Source organism: Mustela nigripes, chromosome 5, assembly GCF_022355385.1.
Source record: "Mustela nigripes isolate SB6536 chromosome 5, MUSNIG.SB6536, whole genome shotgun sequence".
Lineage (NCBI taxonomy): Eukaryota > Metazoa > Chordata > Mammalia > Carnivora > Mustelidae > Mustela > Mustela nigripes.
The window spans coordinates 86,886,139-86,907,146 of NC_081561.1; the positions used below are offsets into that span (position 1 = coordinate 86,886,139).

The 21,008-nt window shown below is 38.0% G+C and overlaps 1 protein-coding gene across 5 annotated transcripts in view; it reads right to left on the bottom strand.

Annotated features, from left to right (window-relative positions):
* NHSL1 (NHS like 1) overlaps window positions 1-21,008 on the bottom strand; it is a 229,975-nt gene that overhangs the window by 19,866 nt on the left and 189,101 nt on the right. For all 5 annotated transcript variants that reach the window (XM_059400815.1, XM_059400812.1, XM_059400816.1 and 2 more), the window contains exons 3-4: window positions 19,333-19,460; window positions 1,582-1,774 (exon numbers count right to left, since the gene is read on the bottom strand). In XM_059400815.1, coding sequence (XP_059256798.1) covers window positions 1,582-1,774; window positions 19,333-19,460 — 321 coding nt within the window. The remainder of the gene's footprint in view (window positions 1-1,581; window positions 1,775-19,332; window positions 19,461-21,008) is intronic.

A 21,008-nucleotide genomic window follows, 5' to 3' on the forward strand; every position in this document is an offset into this window, starting at 1 on the left:
TGTTTTAAATTTCCTAATCTCAGGATAATACATTTATCCTAATTCCATTAAGGACTGTCATATTTCATAGCACAATCTTATCTTATAATACTACTGCTGAGGCATTTAATCATATATAATGTAATTATGTTTCTGCTGCATTTAATCAATCAAATAATGTAATGCATTTTCTTACAGAAAATATGTGTCCACTTATTCCACCAAGCAATGAACACACTTTATTTCTGAAACACAGCTACTTTGAAAAATAATCTTAAAAAGATATGACCTAGGTGCCTGAGAATCACATTCAGAAAGAGCAACAATATTAGTTGCTAAGAAAAATGGAATAAAATACTATGTTATTTCTTTAGGCTTAAGTACAATAAGTATGGAAAAATGTACATGGAATTTAAAATAATACATTCACTTATTTACTAAATTTCTCTGGGATTCAAAATAGATGTCATTTTTATTCTAAATGGAAGTTTTAATCGTCTATAAGGTTTTTTTACAAAATCTTCAATAACTATCAAAATGTAAAAACCTTTCTAACAGTGATCAACAGTGGTACCTTCAGAAGTACAGCAAGGGTGCTATGGGTTTTCATCCTAATTTTTAATGAAAATTCATCCTTACTGGTCACCTGTCTTTTTGGGTTCTGCCCTACAGATCTTGCTCTGTAAGGACTGATTATCAATGATGATTATTATTAATCTGTTTCATTTGAACACCCTATGCAATGTTAACTCTTAACACATCTATTTTATTTCTAGTACACCCTCCTGCCAAAACCACTGACCAATCTTTGTGAGCTCTGGAAATGATAAAGCAGGAAAACTTTGACTTTTAATCTTTTAACAACTCCTCTAAGTTTGTGAAATATTGCCTTTGAGCTTTATGTACCTTATTTGTCCCCTTAAATATCACAGATGATTAGAATCTGAGCATAATATTAATATTCTAAAAGAACTTGAATTTCATATTTGGCAATATTCATATTCCAACTTAATATAACATATTCTAAAATTTTATATTCAGAAGGAACTGATTTTTACTTGAAGAGTGCAGAATTCAAATTTATGGGAATCAAAATATAATTTTGCCATCCTATTAACTTTAAAATTGTTAATTCACTTGATATTATTTTAAGCAATTTTCCCTTTTTCTGCTTGAGAAGACAAAAAGGTAAGAAAATGTATCATTTAGAAATATCACAAAACTGTTATTTCTTCCCTTCTATAAATACTATATAAAACAAACCTTTAGAAGGGAAACATGTCATTGTTTTCTTACCCAGGACCATGTTTAGAAGATGTTCACAAATAAAATATTTAAAGTAAGATATTTTAAGTAATTCAATGAAAAAAACACACACACACTTTTTATGAATTACATGATATTAACCTTTGGTAACACAGTGTTCTAATAAGCAAGAAATATTTCATGTGCACGCACAAGTTTTAATATTCCTTTCACTAAACGAAGAGCAGGAAGCCAGAGTACAGCTATTTACCGCTGATTTATAAATGAGATGCTAAGAGCTCGTAACAAACAAAAGCCCAAGTGCGTTTAGAAACCTATCTGCATAGCAAAGCATACCAGTTATGTTAATGGGAACCACATCAGCCTGGACCGCCTGGGCTTGCTGTCGCATCTTCTCTTCTGGTGTTGGCAAGGGAAGTGACTTGGTCCAATTTGTTTGAGTATTAAGGTCAGAGAAGTCACTTGAGGTTGGCGTTTTAGGTCTCCTGATGGAAATAAGTCTTTCTTCTTCTGATGAAGAAATAGAACACTGCAGGGGAAAAAGGAAGAAGAGGTATAGCGTGTAAACAGCTGGCAGAAACATTTAAAAACACATTTCTTATTAAAAAAAAATTTTATTTAAACTGATTTAAAGCAACCAAACAAAAAGTCACATTTAAGAAAGAAGCAATGGTTTGCAAGAAAACTGTTCTTCACCTTGAGCTTGACCAGTTACAGATAAACAATTCACACAGTGGCCTTAGTCTCTAAACCACGAGGACTGCAAAAGGTTTTGCTGACCCACAATATCTTTTCAGTTCTTCCTGCTTTTCCTATACTTACTGTGGTCAGAAAGCTTATGGATTTCGTTTACCACAAGGAGCCTAGAGAAACATCATGGCTGGGGCCATCGGTTTCCATTTTTATAAAAATTTTATTTGCTCACAGTAATTTCTAGCCTCATCTTATTTCTTTTAGGCGCTGACTTCAAGGAACACTTCTGAAATCATAAGGCTATTGTTACTCAACTGTGTGTGCTCTTCTGAAACCATTTATGTGAAAAAAATCAGTGTGAAATTGTTAAATTCTAAGAAGCTGACTGAAGTTCTCTGCTTTGAGCCTTATCAGAATTCCATGAAAACATTTCTGGCAGGGTCTGTTTTGATACAGATTAACATCCTAACTGGGGAGCCCGTCTTCCATCCTTTTCTTCCCAAACCATCTTAGAAAGCGTAAGCAAGAAACCTGGCAAGCGCTTTCTGATGGACTTCACGTGGCTGCTGAGCAGCTGGTTCTTCAACAGAGCAGATCCAAGACCTCAAAAGAAATACAGTGTGCTCACAAACAACAATGATGACCAAATAAGGGTAACTGGCTTTTGTTGGGAAATTGCAGTAACATAAAATAAATGTCTAAGAACGGCCCTTGGAGTTGAAAGCATTTCAACTAACTTCCACTTGTGAAAATAAGGCATTTAAAAGAGTTTTACTTAAGAATAAACAGTCAATGAACCTTTCCAAGGTTCCCCAGGAGTATCTGTGTCACTAACACCCAAGTCAGTTCAGCACTCCGCTCCCCAAACCACAAAGGGGGCTACCCTCCTCACTTCTAATACCATAGCTTTGTTTGCCTATATTCAACCAAAGGGAACCATGGTGTACATTCTCTTTTGTAACTTACTTCTTTCATTCAACATCATGTTTGTGAGGATTCATCTATCTTTAAAAAACAGGCATTGATATCTTTCTGGATTTAATGCAAGTTTCTAAGAGGACACTGGTAAGAAATTTATAGAAATGCGTCAGGTAGAAATTTCAATCACTAAGAAGAACACTGTCACCACTGCTTATTACTATTGGATTCATCTTATTGCAAAATATCTGTTTTTATTCTACAACTACCAGCCCTCCACAAATTTGAAAAAGACTACAGAAGAGCCAACAGAAATGGTTTGGTGTTGGGGACAGGGTCTAGACTAATAATCTGAAGACTGGAGTCCATTCATTCTATCCTTGCTGGTTAAGTGATGTCCAGGCTATTTCTGAACACTAAAGTTTCCTTTGCTATAGGTTTACCTCCTGAATCCCCCCAAAGAGCTACTCTTAAGACTTCTGGTATCTGTGAAAATGTCTATGACAAATATCATGGAAATGAAGGTAATGGTCATAAAACGTGACTTCAGGAAAGCAAAATCATGAATTGACAAGTACCCAATTTTTTCTTTTATTGAAAAAACACTACCAATAATGAAGGTGTTATTTATTTAATAAAATAAATCGTAATTAAATATCTCTATTGTTGACTTTATATTCTTGATACATAAAACATGTAAAATGATATTCAAGTTTCTTTCCCACCAAAGGAAAATGTGAAATAATGTTTGTAATTAAACTGACAAATAAATATAGTCAACTTATGATGAACATATGTTACTGACATCTGATTATGGTACTAAATTATACCATATCCATTCATGTTTAATCCACTTCTGGGAAAATAGTTACAACTCCTACAGATCCTTGAAAAACAATCAAAGGAATTTTGGGGTCAGCAGCAGTAGCTAAGCCAGAGTGATATAAATATATTATTCCAGCCTATTTGCACTTGTAACATTCTTGTTAAATTTGACTTATATATTCTCTACCGTTAAGACACAGATCCACACATATGTACACAAAGTAAATTAAAACTAATTTTATACGAGAATTTCATGAAAGTTTCAGGACACTGAAGAGTGAGTCTCAACCTAGTAAACTGGGTTACTCCATTTTTCTGATGTACACAGAGAAGTAATTTTTCAGGTAATCCTGAAATATGGCACAAGCTTTGAAGGCCATGGGAAGCACATCCTAACAGTGAGAAAAGTAAAGCTGCAGCTTGATGGAGGATAAGTAGCAGGGTGATATCCTGCAGAGAGGGTTCCCTTTTCCATGTGACATCTACCAAGGGAGACGGTGAATGAAGCACTGTCTCACAGTCTGTGTGCATCTCAGTGGTGCTCATCAGTCCCAGTAACCTACTTTGCTTTTAGTTGGCTGACAGCGTCAGGACTGACAACTGATCACAATGAAATAGTCCTTCGGTTTAGTCTTGCTGCCATGGGATAATCACCAGAGATAGCTCCAGTATGACAACTTTCAAAGGTAATCTGTTCTATAAAGTACTCCCTTCATTTGCAAGAAAATTTCCCAAGCACAGCACAGAATAATGTTATATACAAATGTGACTATTACGCAGTGCTTAAACGTACTAACGAAAAATTAAAGCCAGGAAAGTAATGACTTCCAGAACAATCTGACTCCTCTTCCTCCTAGTATTTATAAACACAGCAAAGGGCACAGGAAAAAACCTGCATCTCAACAGTGAACACATCATAATTACTCCAGTAAGGTGGATATTGTAATGCTCTGGTTTATTACGTTAGCCTCTCAACTGGTCTCCATGCTTCTGTCTATGTTGACTACCCTCCCACTCCAAGTCTATTTCTCAGAGGCCAGGGGAGCCTTTTAAAATGTAAGTCTGATCATGTTGCTCCTCTGCTCAAGGCCCCCATCATCCTTACTATGACCTTCAAGGCCCTACGTGATCTGCCATTGTCCCTCTGCTATCTCTGAATCTCCTGCTATTCTATCCCTGATCCTACTCCAGCCACACCACCCTTTCCATGCACTTTCTTGTACATATCATGTACACTTCTGCCTGCCTCAGGGCCTTTGCAACTGCTGCCCCCATTTGCTGACGTGCTCTTCCCTTAGACATCTACAGCTTATTTTTCTTCGGGTGTTCATTCAAGAGTCCCCTTCTTGTTGAGGTCTTACTTCTTCAGTATCCCTAAAATTTTAACTGGTCCCCAATATTTTGTTTCTCCCCTCTCTGTTCTTTCTCTTTAGCACATATCACTTGTATCCATAAATTTCAGTTACTCATCTTGTTTATCTCTCCCATGAGAATGTAAGCTCCATGAAGCTTTAAATCAGAACTGCATGGAGAACCCTTGAAGAATTTTCGCTAACAAAGGGTCACCCTTTAGTAACTGATTGCTACATGCCTTGCTCTGGGTTGCAGGCTTTAAAGAAATTGGTACCTCATTTTCATCTTTAGAGCATTAGCCTCATTTTATAAATAAGGATATGGAGCAAAGTAAGTTTACTTTTGGGAACTACACAAGTGAACAACCGGGATTAGAATCCAGAATTGACCCCTCAAAAGTCTCGTAAACAGTGTAAAATATCAACCCGGCAATATTTGCAGTCAATTACTGGGTTGTCTGATCCAAAGATAAAAATCTCCATTTGTGTCTCTTATTTAAGAACAAACCTTTTGCAAATCTATAAAAGCCCCCAAGTGTGGTATAATAAAAGAAGTACTATTCCCCAGAGTGAAACACTAAACATCAGCACCCTGGCTCTGTCATCTAGTAGTTGTAGGTTTTGAGCCACTCAAACTCCCTGTGTTCATAAGACAGTAACTCCAAGAGCTTCACCACACTTCATATTAATGGAATCCCTCAATATGGACTCAATTATTTTTCTAAACATTGAGTTTAAAGTTGGCTTGCTTTCAGAACTTAAATGCAGATTTTAGACATGTCCCCTGGTCAATAATGTGCATCAACTCCCCATATCTTAGTCCTGGAAGGAATGGAGAGTCACAAATGAACCAAGAAGCCACCATTATCTTGTACCAAAATACTTAATTTAGAAAAGGAAGTCACCAGCCACCCCAGCACTTGTTTTGCAGATTTTGGATGCTGCAAACCTACATTTCAGAGACTACTAGCCCTGTCTGGAAATCAGACAAGCTCCCACCAGATGGACAGTGGAGCCTGAAATATGATGTCTTTGGCAGTTGGCCAAGTTATCAAAAAGTGAGCTTAACTGTGAAATCATAGACTAGCCCAGGCTGCTGCTGCTGCTTCTTTTTTTTTTTTTTCTGTTATGCTCTTAGAAATTAGAAACTAGAATTATAACCAGAGCTAAATTTAGCACTCATGTAGCAATTATTACATGAAAATACAGAACAGATTAAACTATACAAAGCATTATTTAAGAGAATATCAACATGTAATCCACTCATTTTTGTAGGACACTTATTCAGTCTTTGGCGACTTTCTTCCCAGAATTACATCTCTCTTTACTTTTGGTTTTCAAGATTTTAGATGGTTTCATAAGGTGTCAAAACTTCTGCAGTCTTTTTTGGCTTGTGCTTCCTCTACCCTTAGTGTATTCAGACAAAAAAGAACCGGACTTAATTCTGTTCTCTCCTATTTTTCTTTCCCCCTCTGGACTAACAAGAACCAAAAAAGAAGTGATGGTAGACATGGATCCACACAGAAACACAGTTCATGGTTCATCCAACAACTTCCATGACGGCCCAGTAGTGGTGACCATGTCCACCTTATTAAATAACTGTCTTCCTTTTCTCCCAGTCAGTGTATTATTCCATTTACTACAAAGCTAGCCCCTTTATCAATGTTATCTATTGAGTTAAAATACTGTGGATTTCAACTCTTGCATTAAGTGGTCTTTCCCTTAAAATAACAGAAGATACTTAATTAGAACATAAATGTTTAAAATCATTCAGCATTTGTTTTTAATCTTTTAATTTCCATAAATGATATATATAAAGTATGTAACATAATATAATGACTATATCAGAACTTACTACCAACCCATGACTTACATAAAATATTACCAATAACCGCATCTACCTCCAACCTCCATGTTCCTCCTTGCATCTCCCAAGGTAACCCCTCTCCTGAGCTATGCACTAATCATCCCCTTACTTTTTATGATATGTGTACAAACAGGTGTAAATTACATCTTTATATTTGCTTTGGCTTTAATAAAAATGGTTTCATTCTCTGTGTTGTGTTCTTATGTTTCTAAGACATAAGAACACTGTTTTTGTGTGAGCCTACAATTCACTCATTTTCGGGCTTACACTCCATTCCAATGCCATATTTATCTATTCACTCTTTTATCGATGAATAATTGGGTTGTATAAGCTGTTCTTTCTGTCATCTCAACAATTCAGAACGCCCAAAGAGAAAGAGGTGAGGAGGAAAAGGCTGACATGGCTAACACTCAATTCCCCCATCCACTCCCCATGGGAGGGAAAGCAGGAGCTCTGGAGCCACAGATCTGGATTTGAATCCTGGCTCACTTTTAAGGATGCTGAGGGTGTTCACTGTCATGACTGTGATGGGCTCATGTGTATTAACATATGTCAAAACTTGTTAAATTGTATAATTTAAATATGTGTATTTATTTTACATAAATTGAATCTCAGTAACACTGCTCTAAAAGAGAGATTTCAGTTTCAGTATCTTAAAACTATGTGATCTGAAGCAATGATATCATCTCCCCAAAATACAGTTTCTTCATCTGTGATTGTGTATAATCCAAGCTACCTCTTGTGGCTGCAGTAAGTACTAAATAGATTCACATACAGCATTAAGCCTAGTCTTTGGCTCCTCAACTTCTCCGCATGCTGGCACTTGGTTCCATATTGGGAGATGATAGAAATATCAACAAGACAGGAATGCTGTGTCCCCATTTAGAGGGGAAGGCAGACGTGAAGAGAGCCTTATTCCAGTGTAATGGGATGTTTACAATAAGAGAAACTGGGACAAGTTACTAGAGACACCCTCACCGGTCTGAATGCATAAAGGCCTGGAAAAATAACCGTCCCCAGTCCTCTCATTCTTGTAAGACACAGAGTAACAAGGTGTCCCAAATTGTAGCGCACTGAACACATGAAACTAGCAGACTCCTCTGTGTTCCCACAGTGCCCTGAAATGATTCACACAGAGATGCCCTGACATGACAGCATCTAGAGGTATCATGGGTTTTTTCCAGACCATAAACCACCTGAGGCCAGGTACTATGTGTATGTACTGAGCCCAAGGAGCACATAAACGGTTAAAAAAAAAAAATCCAAAAATCATGAATGAATGAGTATCAGACAAGTCAATAGTAGAATGAAAAATAACAATAGCAGGCATAATGAGAAGAAATTTGGTTCATTTAATAACCTCGCCCTTTTGTTTCACCAACATAGCACAAGGAAAAGGAAATGGAGTATAAAGTAAGAGGCCTTGCACTCATGTCTTCCCTGACACACTCTAGCCACGTGCTCCTAGGAAAGTAAGTAATTTCATAAATTCTGAGTCTCAGACTTCAGATCATTAAAATGATAGTAATGATTACGAAACACTTCTTTCACAGGAGTTCCCATGGAAAAAGAGATACACTGTGTAAAAAGTTTGGAAAATGTTCTAAAATGTTGTACCATTATTATAAAGTTAATACGAGTATGATCGCTAGTAGCTCTACTTGGCGATAACCTACAAAGACAAAACCACCAGAATTTTTTTAGTAGCTGCTCAAACCTCTCAAATTCATTGCTTTAGGTAAACAATTCTAGGTGGGTGGAATAAGAGACTGAGGATGGCTGGGAGAGTGGCCAAATGTCACTGTCCATGAGGTCATTTTCTTTCAAGTCTGGTTGAAAAATCAAGCAGTTTAAGGATACTGTACTAATCATTACTTGAGCATATTCTGTGTGCCAGGCACCAGCTAAGAATTCCATAAACCTTAATTCATTTCAACCTCACCGCATCCCTCTCCAAGGTAGATAAGGTAGCCATGTAATTTACTATCAAAGCCAGAATTCCTTGGAAAGTGAAAGGTGGTGCTCTGAATAATTATACACGCTAGCAGCTGTAAACCAGTCCTGTCCTGAGCAAACCACAACACAGGGCTTATAACTCTTTATAGTGTGGAAACTGAAGCTCATGGAGAGAAGCAATTTATGTAAGACTACTCGGCTTCAACAGGTGGAAAAGCCACCGCAAATCAGTGTTCTCAAGCATCATGTGATGTAAGATTCCCACCTGTGCACTCTCAGAGCAAGGCTCCTGTCCTATTGTCTTCTTCAAAGTCTTTCTTTGATTTAACTATGCCTCATCAATGAAGACTAAAACAGAACCTGAGATGCCAGTTCAAAGAATAACAGGAAATGGAAACTCTGGGGTTCTATCAATACTATTAAAGCCAACCTTTTATTGCTATAATCCCAGTCTAATTTATGTGTTTGGGGGTTAATTTTACACAAGAGATTGAGTAACCCATGACTGACATCCTTTCTGTTGAGACAATGGGGCCTCTATGAATGTTTCCCTGATGCAGTGAGCCTATCATCAAATACAACCTCCAACAATGGCAGTTGAAGAAATGCCCTATCAACTCACAGGAAATGTTTTGGCATCTCTAACTGAACTTCCTTCAAATACCTGAAAAACCTGTTCGGTAGTACTTGGTACACACTGAAAACTGAACACACAAAAACCTTCAAGACTTCAACAGTACTAAAGCAAGGACTACTCTCTGATTTCACAGTTGAAAAAAAAAAAAAGGTATTTTGTGAGATTTCTAAAACCCTTTGCAGACAGCATTTTTCAATCAGCAGGTTTATATATAACCTCTATCACTGGAAATATTTTAATTATTTTTCTTGTTACACTTTGAAAGATACATATGGGTATTGTTAGCAAAACACCATTCCTTACACCAAGAACTGGAGTCTTACTTAATGTTTTGCATTAGGATACACTGTAGAATAAATAATTCTCTAGAATAAACACCCAGAACACATGTCCCCTAGGTTTTCTGTTCTAATTTAGGTATTTAGCCTTTACCTTATTAGTAATACTCATTTTAGAAGAGTGCTACCATCCTGGGCATGTAATAAATGCTTCATATGGTTGAATGCAAATTAGATGCTTTTCACTCTACATGCTTCTTTCAATGTCAGAGTATTTGCAGCCTAAAGCACTTGTTAAAGTCTATGTAGTCCACTGTTCTCACCAAACGGTTTACCGAGGAAAATACAAACCAAAGTATTTCCCTGAATTTTCCCTCACATTGACGTCTACATAGTCTGTATCTAAAATAACCCCAACTGTCAGAGTGACTTTTAAGAACACGAACTGAACTTAAGGGTCTTGTTCTTAACACGGAAACCATAAACTTCTGGCTGGGAGCCCCTTTTATAGTTACTGGACTCCCATGGGATTTTAAATGCCAACTTGGTCATATACTATAAAGATTTAGGTCTCCTGGGGCGCCTGGGTGGCTCAGTGGGTTAAAGCCTCTGCTTTCAGCTCAGGTCATGGTCCCAGGGTCCTGGGATCAAGCCCTGCATAGAGCTCTCTGCTCAGCAGGGAGCCTGCTTCCTCTTCTCTCTCTGCCTGCCTCTCTTCCTGCTTATCTCTATCAAATAAATAAATAAAATCTTAAAAAAAAAAAGAGATTTAGGTTTCCTGTTGAACTTTATATTCTATATTTAACATTCTGTCCCACTGGTCTGTATACCCAGGTTCCACACTGAGTCATTCCTGACTCTTAAATACTCGGTGAGGCCAGTTCTCCTTTCTTAGTGCTCCTAGACCTTACAGCTTTCCTAGCTTTGACCCTTAAGATTCAGCCTCTCTGGTTCTCTCTTCTCTCCCTCCTCTTCCCATCCCCCAAATTGACTCTAAACCAAACCAAAACTAAACTAGTCAACTTCTTATTGGTATTGTGTTAATTTTATAAATTAACTTGGACAGAAATGAGTTTTTTGATACTGAGTCCTCTAAGGGCATAAGTCTTTTCATTTATTCAAATCTTGTGTTCTTCTACAGTATTTAAAATTTTTTGCACAAAAATCTTACATTTTTATTAATTTATCCCTACTTGGTCTGCTAGCACAACTTAAGATTTTTCCTACATCTTATTACTTTCTTTTGTAGATATGAAAATTATTGATTTCTATACATCAATTTCATACCTTACTCTGTCACTGAATTCTACTATTGATTGCAGTTTCAAATTTTTATTTTCCTGGATTCACCAAGTATACAGACTTACCGTGTACAAAGAATGATAATATCATCTCAGGCTTTCCTATTTTTGAGCTTCTTCTTCTATACCTTTTCTAATCGTTCTGGCTAGTTTTCCCCAATAATAGTGATAGTGAATGTGCTGTCTTATGCCTCACTCTAACAAGAATGGCTCATTAAAAATCATGTTGGATTTGGTGACAATGCAGATACATTTTAACTTATGAGTATCTACTTGGTCCTATATTATAGGTTTTTTTTTTTTTTTTTAAATCAAGAATGGCTATTGAATTGTATCAAATACCTTGTCAGTATTTATGGTTTTGACCTGATTTTTCTCTTCAATAGGATTGCCATGTGATTAGACTAACCAATACTGAAGATCCTTGCATTATTAATGGGATAAATCCAGGTTGATTTTTTAGTTATTTGTCTTGTAATGAGCTGTTAGATTATGTTTCTTAACATTCCACTTATGACTTCCAATGACAATATTTGTGAGTGAGACTGGCCAGCTGATTTTCTGCTTTGTGTAGTCTTTGTCAGGTTTGGCCTCAAGGTTAAGCTAATTCACTAAAAACAAACAAACAAACAAACAAACAAACAAATACCCCCCACACACCATATTCTTTTTCTTTGCTCTGCGAAAGTTTCAAGCATTGGATTTACTTACTCTTTAAAAGCTTTACTAGAACCTTCTCTACGAAACCATCCAAGCTTGGTGCTTTTCACAATTTGGTCCTTTTCTTTTTTTTTTTAATGGACTTCATTTTTCTACCCAGCTTTCTCAATATACAATCAACATAGAACATTGTGTAAGTTTAAGGTATAAAATGTGATAATTTGATTTATGTATAGACTGCAAAATGATTGCCACAAGAAGATTAGTAAATCCATCCATTACCTAACATACTTATCTTTTTTTTCCGGTCAATCCCATCTGAATTTTTGATAAAATTTCTCTATTTTTAAAAATAGAAATCAGTCTGTTAAAATACTCCCTTTCTAGAAGTTCTACAGTTAGACTGGATACATTATGTAAATTTGAAAATCAGTTTCATCTAACAAAAGATGGTATATATAACTTTTGTTATAAATACATAATCCCAAAGTGCTCTGCTTCAAAAATATGTTGGTGACTTCCTAAGAACTCTGCAATAAAAGCTAACTCCTTCACTTAGCATGGCCATCCTGTGATCCCAACTCAGTCTCTCTCCACCACTATCCCAGTAAACACTCTTGGTGAACTCAAGACAATTAGAGAGCTAATCCATCTTTTCCCTGCCTTGGTCCTTTACCACCTCACTTCCAACATACCCCTACCACCCAGTCTCAGAAACATGCCCTCGACTTAATCATTACATAACGTCAGATGTGAGGTCTTAGTAGTGGTTCAATCATTGGTAATTCTATAGAATTTACTTACAGTGGGAGAATAAAAAAAAAATCAGGAAAGTTCTCAACATTTTTCACTTAAGCATCTAGGGGAATGGAGTTATGGTTTACCGAGCTGGGGAAAACTATGAGAGGAGCAAGTAGGGTTGGGAGAATCACATGCTAGGATTTGGGAAATCTGAGATGCCCATAAGACATTTAGGTGGGAATGTATAGTAAGCAGAAAAATATATGAGTCTGGACTAGCAATAGAAATTTAGGAAACTTCAGTGCATGGAACTTAAGGTCATGGGACTCAATGAAATCACCCAAGGAGTGAGCGGGTTTCAGAGGAGCAGAATTACACCACGGTTCAGACACATGGAAGAGCATCCAATAAATGACTGAGAAGCAATGGATCACGAGCGATGAGGCAAACCAGAGTGTGTGGTCTTCTGAAAGCCAAGCACAGAAAGTATTTTAAGAACAAAAGAATAGTAAACTATGTCAAAGGCCACTGAGAGGTTGAATCAGAGGAAGGCTGAGAACTCACTATTAGATCTGGCAAGGTAGACGTGATGATTAGACTTAACAGGAGTAATTTCAGTAGCGTGGTGGGGATAAAAGCTTATTCGGAGGGGGTTCAAAGGAGACAGGCAGTATTGATAGCAAGTCTAGACAGTTCCTTGGAGAAGTTCTTTTAAAGAACTGGAAAACATGGCAGAATTTGGAGGGGGATGAAAGGTCAAAGGAGGGTTCCATCAAGATGAAAGAAAACACAGCATGTTCAAATAATGATGGTTATGATGCAACAGAGAGAGAAAACTGATTAGGTAAAAGGGAGAGGGGTAAACTGCAGTTATGAAGTCCTTGAGAAGTTGGTCTTAATCATTCCACTGAAAAACGACTGAGTCTTCACTACATGCCAAACCCAAATCTAGGTAGGCACTTGGGATACAACAGCGTAGAAAGCAGCAAGGACTATTCACCCATTACAGTGGCAGGAAAGGGCGAGTAGATGGTGGACCAGATGCAAGCAGTTCAATAGGTCTGGTTGTGAAAGGATATACTTTGGACTGTGCGCCCCCCCACCCCCTGCCCTCACCCCACCCCCCACCCAGTGTAGTAAATACCAAAGACAGTAAGTATCTGAGAGTAAAGTAGAGAACATGGTGTTTGGAGATTTGAGAAGAAGGTGTGAAATATAATTTGGTAGAGTGGAAGAATGAATGATGAGCTGGTATGGTAGGACTGCTGCCACGTTAGGTTCGAGGTCAGAAATTTCCAGTACAGCTAGCTTATAGATGCTGGTGTTTTCCTCTAGTCTTGTTCAGCTAACCAGGCTTTAGTACAGAGCAGGGGTAGAGCCGCACGAAACTGGGGGAAGGAGGGATTTCTGTAGGAAACTGGCAGAAGGGGAGAGGGGCCAGGAGAGGTGAAAGTGTATGCAAAGAAGAGAATGTTAAGTGTGGGCCATGAAATCTAAGCAGAGGAAGATGACTGATGACATGAAGAGGGTAGGGTCGGTGGAAGAGAATTTCTCAAGGGTCATATAATTTTTGAAATGGGATTCAAGGAAGGAAGGAAGGGAGGGAGGAAGGAAGAAACGACACTCTAGAGGGATCAAGCTGGAAAGACAGTAAAGGAAATTATCCCTGACTCTTCTTTTTCTTGTAATTTCAGGAAATTCTATAGGATCCAAAATAAAATAAAATAAAGCTAGAATCAGGGTACCTGGGTGGCTCAGATGGTTAAGCATCTGCCTTCAGCTCAGGTCACGATCTCAACGTCCTGAGATCAAGTCCTATGTTGGGCTCCCTCCCTTTTCCCATTTTCTCTCTCTCTCTCAAATGAATAAATAAAATCTTAAAAAATAAAATAAAATAAAATACTACCACTGTCACCCTGGGCCCAGCCCACATCATCTCTATCTTTGCCAGGATTACTGCAATGGCCTAGTGACTTGTCTCTCTAATTCCATCTTCAACTCTCCACAGTCTTATTGCCATATAGTAGCTGTTCTATTAAATAGCAAATCAGATCATGCTACTTTCCACCTCAGTTCCTCCAGGACCTCCCCATCTCACCTAGGAACAACAAATCCAAAGTCCTCACCGTGCCCAATCCAGCCACTCTGGTGGTATCTGTCTATTTCCCCCACAGGAAAACCATATTACTGTCTCCAGGCCTTTGCACTTACTATCTCTTCTTCCCAAAGACAGTCACATGCGGTGTTCCTACACTTCATTCTGAGGTCTACTCTAATGACACCCTCAGACAGCCCTTCTTGGACACTCAATCTAAAAATAGCAGCCCTGTCACTCTAAAACTCTCCTTACTACGTTGTATTTTTCTTCTTAACATGTATCACCACTCTGTGCTCTATTCGCTTACTGCTGTTCTCCCTTTGATGACAGGGACTTTGTCTTTTTCACCTGAGGGGTCGGCAGAACCTACAAGGTTGCTTGCTTTGTTGGAGATGCTGCGTAAGTATTCGTTGAGTCAATGAATGAATGAGAGAAGCTTTTTAAAAAGATCTCAAGAGAGTGATCTTATTCCACTCCCCACTTTCTAGATATGGAAATGAATGCCTGGATTCAGACGTATGCCTGATACGTCCGAAGGAAGCCAACAAGTGGCAAAGCTAAAACGTGAAATGAGTCTCCAAACTCCCAGGATACCACCCTCTCTTAATTTCACCTCTTAGAATCTCCCTTTCTTGCCACTGACACAGCCACTCTTTTGGTCTAGTCCTCGGTATGTTTTGCCCACTGCAACCGCCCTATGACTCTTCCCCTTGCATATCCTTACCCTCTCCCCAACCCTTCCCCACTTCCCACTGCCAAGCCAGAAAATTTTCTCTTTCACCTGCTACTATATGACAAACACTTCCTGCAGTAGGTAATATGTAAAAACCTTTTTATTCAGGCTATTCCCTACCAGAGAGCTTTAACTTCCTTGAGGCCAAGTACAGATACCTTACTAATCATTGCCTTTTGCAATATCTGGTATATGTCATATATTCTTAGAAACATTTATTGCATCAGCTGCTCTACTCCATGGAATGCTCTCTGAGATTTCTGCCTGGATCACTCTTTTCATCCCAATCACCTCTTTGCTCAGGAAGGCTTGCCCTTTTCATTTGCAACAGCAACCTCCCCTCTGTCTCATTCTGCTTTATTTTCCTCCAGAGTTCTAATACAGCATCACTGCTAACTTACTCGTGTCTCACTGTCAGATCAACCACTCCTAAGGGCAAGGATTTCTTCTGCTTGCTTCATTGTTATGTCTCCAGCATCTACAAGAGTCCCTGGCACACAGGACCTGAGTAATAGTTAACTTGAAAATGAATTGTAAGTCTGTGCTTAAAGTAGTTAGGTTTAGGAACACACTGAGGAGGGATAAAGGAATATGTCCCAGTGACTACCAATGATGGCTGAGCCACATAGAGACTTCCGTGCATCATTGTGATTTGGTGAGCAGTGAGCGGAGGGACACAGATTTTTAATAAGGACTCCTGATTCAGGGTATGTACTTAGTAGTGACTGTTCTAGAAATAACTGTTGAATGAATGAGCCAGCAACATAGCCCATCATGCACTAGGCACTGTGTGGGGTACACATCAATCAAACCTTCTTCAATGGCAGCTACTTCAGCACTATTTGCGGGGGACAGGGGGGTGGGGGAGGGAAGGACCCATAGAAGTGGCAGAAAAAGCACAATGACCTACAAAGGTTAATTTCCACACCAATTTTAGGACTTTTGTGACTGAAAGCAATACTGGATCTTGTTGACTTATATATAGTTAATTAAAAAAAAAAAAAAAAAGCAAATGGTCTGGCACAGAACACTGTAATTAATCCAATACCTATGAATAAACAAAAAGTGGAGAATGTGCTCCAAGACCATCAAATTGGATGTGCAACAGTGAGAGGCAAGTGGCTTTTTGGATGTTCCGTGGAACCAAGAAGTTACAGAAGTTAATGCAACACTGAATGATATAGTCTAACTGAGAACGGGATGGAGGGCAGAAGGGAAGGAAGGAAGCAATTTTTTTTTTTTTTAAGGAAGTCAGTTTGTTAACATGATGGAATAGTTTGTTAGTGGATGTTTAATTAATATATAATCATTCATGATTAATACATTATATAACTTGGTATCTATTTTATTCTCAAAAAATTTCTTACATTGAGAAGACATTCAGGCCTGATAATTTAAAAAATTCTGAACATACTTCTACTTAGTTCTATATATTTAAGAAAAAAAAAGCTCTCTTTAAATATCACTAACAGTATATTCTAAGGATGTCAAAAACACTTAAACCCAAAGGCATTTAGCAGTAAAGGAAGGTAAGGTTTAAAAGCAACTATGCACTTTTATGAGGGTCCAAGCATAGGAAGGCCGAGAGTCCAGACACTGTGATGGAGCCTATAACCCAGAGGGGGTTTTCAGGGAGCCCCCGAAACAGTTCACCTTCCCGCACACACACCAGCGAAGGCTCCTCTGCTGTTCCCATGCCTCCATTTTACAGAAGCAGCATTTGGCCCTAAGAAGAGTTCTAAGGTTCCACAGCCAAACTCTGGTTTCCGCTCTAGTGGATCCTAGGGCTACCAAGTCACGCTACGGTCCTTCTTACACTTAATAGGATATGTCATATGTCATGTCCTATCATCTAAAGGATGACATTTATGTATATATTCTTTCCCATATTATCATTATCTGCTGACTCACGTGTAGTGTGACAGGTGCCTTGTGTTCTCAGAGATAAGGATTTTTTACTTTCTCCACACATTTGGGAGACAGCTGCTCAAAGGGGCCCATTGCAATGCACACAGGAATAGAAACTCGTCCACAGACAAGACTTCCCTCAGATGTGAGCATCATCCTAAGTAACCAGCTGTGTGAGAATTTAGAAACTCCAATTCCACTTTCCCAAAGGCCTTTGGATGTCGTCTCCATAATGTCAATTTGCTACCAAGGGACTCTACGCTCCTAGATACTTACATAATCAGACTGTACCCAAACCGCTCTGCCTAATAACTGGGTCCCACTCTAAACTCAATTTTCTTCCTTTTAGCATCAGTAAAAGGCTGAAGTGTATCTGAATAAAGAAAGACAAATCTCACAGGTGGGGAATTTGGGGAGATGCCAGTCAAAAGGGTACAAGCCTTTAGTTATAAGTTGAATAAGCTCTGGGAATCTAATGTACTGCACAGTGACTACAGTTAATACTACTGTGTTGTGTACTTAAGATCCAAGAAGAGAGTAAAATTTAAGGATTTTCACCATATGCAAAAGAAACTATGTGAGGTGACAGGCATGTTAAACACATACGTATGCCCCTGACATCAGGGGCACCTGGGTGGCTCAGTCAGTTAAGCATCTGCCTTTGGCCCAGGTCAGGATCCCAGGCTCAGGGGAAGCATGCTTCTCCCTCTCCCTCTGCCCTGCCCCTGCCACTTGTGCTCTCTTGCTCACACACTCTCGAATAAATAAATAAAATCTTAAAAAAAAAAAAATATATATATATATATATATATATATATATATATATATATATATATGCCATATCATCACACTTTAAATACATATAATTATTCTGTCAATTATAATTTGAATAAGCCTGGAAAAAAAATTTAAAAGAACAGAAAAAAATCCTGACTAATTCATCTTCTAATTTCTATTTTTCTTACTCATGTCAGTGAGAGAAAAATAAAAAGTTCTAAAATTAAAAACCAGATCAATTTTGAAGTAGCTGCTTTTCCTATCAGAGTAAGAGAACTTCTTTGTGTATTTTAAGTCCCAAAGAACAAAACTAATGTGCGAAAATATTTTTAAAGGAACAGGAAAAAAACATTCTCAACAAGCAAACAAAAAAAACCACCTCGGGTCCCATCACCACCAGAAGACTAAAACATTATGGTAGTACTCTCCCATTTTTAGTTATCTGTTATCCACCCTTTTTTCTGATGTTATTTATTTGTGGAAACACAATAAACTTTGAATAATGTTCCCTAAACAGGAACACATTTATATATTGACCTAATTCTGCTGATATTTCTTAGATTAATTAAAAGTGGTTTCTAAACCAAAACATGTCCAAATTCTAAGTCCACAGTACTAAATAAAGTGAAAAAAAAAAGAAAAGAAAAGAGAAGAAAAGGGAAAAAAAACCCCACAAACATTTAAGTCAAAATTGCCCTACATTTTTATTCTTTCATAGGCTTCTATTACTGAGAAAATATATTTGTCTTAAGTAGTCTGCACTTACCATAAGAGATGGCATGAGAAAAAGGACCACGCATATGAAACAGCATCTCTACAGTGAACTGATGGGTGCCGTAATATTAAAGGGCTCCCTCTATTCAATCTTTCTGAAAAACACCGACCACTTGTGAAACAGCGGCATTTGCCTGTTGTACTTCGAGTTTTTTTTTTTTTTTTAATTTGACTGGGTTCTTAAGTCATATGAAAAACCTAAACAACAAAAATAAGACTTTTCATTTTTTTTCTATCCAAAAGAGAATATTCAAATATACTGATTGTGATCTTTTAATGAGATTCTTAAATCCTGACCTTATCTTTTCAAACAAATTGTAGACTAATTTTAGAGTTGCAAAAAAGTTGCAATGATAGCACTGAGAACCCCTTGTGAACCCTTTAACTAGCTTCTCGTATTGTGGATGTGTTACATAATCATGGCACCTTCGTCAAAATTAGAAAATTAATTTGGGATAGTATTGTTAACTGAAACCAGATTTTATTCTGATTTCACCAGTTTTTCAACTTAGGTCCTTTTCCTGTTCTGAGACCCAATTCAGGATCCCACGTTGAATGGGAAGGCTTACCTTTTGATCTGTTTCTTCATCTTCATCCTGATAATCATCACAGAGTGGGCTGGCATTGGCTGCAAAGGTGGGTCCCTGGGAGTAGTACTGAGAACTTCGGTAGCCATCCCGCCTCAGTTTGTCACATTCTACAGAGTGGCCATGGAGGGGAGAAAGAGCATTAAAAAATGATTTGTTTACTCCTCTTTCTTTACCTTTTCTAGTAATATCTGCCCTAAGTATAAGATGCCAAAGAAACACTATTAATAATGAAAATGATGATAAAAACAACTAAGAGTGGAGCGTGGGGCTCAGTCAGTTAAGCATTCAGCTCTTTTTTTTCTTTTAATTTAATTTTATTTTTTCAGTGTTCCAAGATTGTTTATGCACCACACCCAGTGCTCCATGCAATACGTGCCCTCCATAATACACACCACCAGGCTCAGCCATCCCCCAACCCCCACCCCTCTAAAACCCTCAGTTTGTTTCTCAGAGTCCACAGTCTCTCATGGGTTGTCTCCCACTCCAATTTCCCCCAATTCGCTTTTCCTTTCCTTGTCTTAATGTCCTCCGTGTGTTACTCCTTATGCTCCTCAAGTAAGTGAAACCGTATAACTGACTCTCTCTGCTTGACTTATTTCACTCAGCATAATCCCCTCCAGTCCTGTCCATGTTGATACAAAAGTTGGGTATCCATCCTTTCTGATGGAAGCATAATACTCCATTGCATATATGGACCATATCTTCTTTATCCTTTTGTCTGCTGAAGGGCATCTTGGCTCTTTCCACAGTTTGGTGATTGTGGCCATTGCTGCTATAAACATTGGGGTACAGATGGTCCTTCTTTTCACTACATCAGTATATTTGGGGTAAATACCCAGTAGTGCAACTGCAGAGTCATAGGGTAGCTCTATTTTTAATTTCTTAAGGAATCTCCACACTGTTTTACAAAGTGGTTCCACCAACTTGCATTTCCATCAACAGTGTAAGGAGGGTTTCCCTTTCTCCACATCCTCTTCAACACTTGTTTTTACTGTCCTGTTAATTTTGGCCATTCTAACTGGTATAAGGTAGTATCTCAATGTGATTTTGATTTGAATCTCCCTGATAGCTAATAAGCACCCAGCTCTTGATTTCAGTTCAGGTCATGATCTCAGGTCATGAGACTGAGCCCCGCACGTCCACACTCAGTATGAAGTCTGCTTGAGATTCTTTCTCTTCCTTTCTCTCTGCTCCTCCCCCGCCTTGTATGCTCTCTAACATACATACATACATACATATACAAATAAATAAAATCTTTTAAAAACCCCCCAAAATTACTAAAACATTGATTACACTGATTATATACCCTGTTCATGGGTTTTAATAGGACTTCCTTCACTTCACAACAGCCCTCTGAATCAGTTTAAAGTAATTAAATTATTTGCTCAGTAATGTTATGCAGATAAGCAATGGACCTCAGAATTTAAACCCAGGGGCTTAATTACTATTATTTTTGATATACAGCAATTGATTATATAACTCCTCATCAAAAAATACAAGCAATTCTCATGCTATGCTTCTTTCCAAGACTCATCAGCTGGAAGTGACATGAGAAACCATGGGTAACGATGCCCTCATTTTATTTTTAGTTCTCAACTTAACTTTGATGCCAAACAGGCTATAATCATTGAGTGGAATTTAGTAAAAGGCTAGGT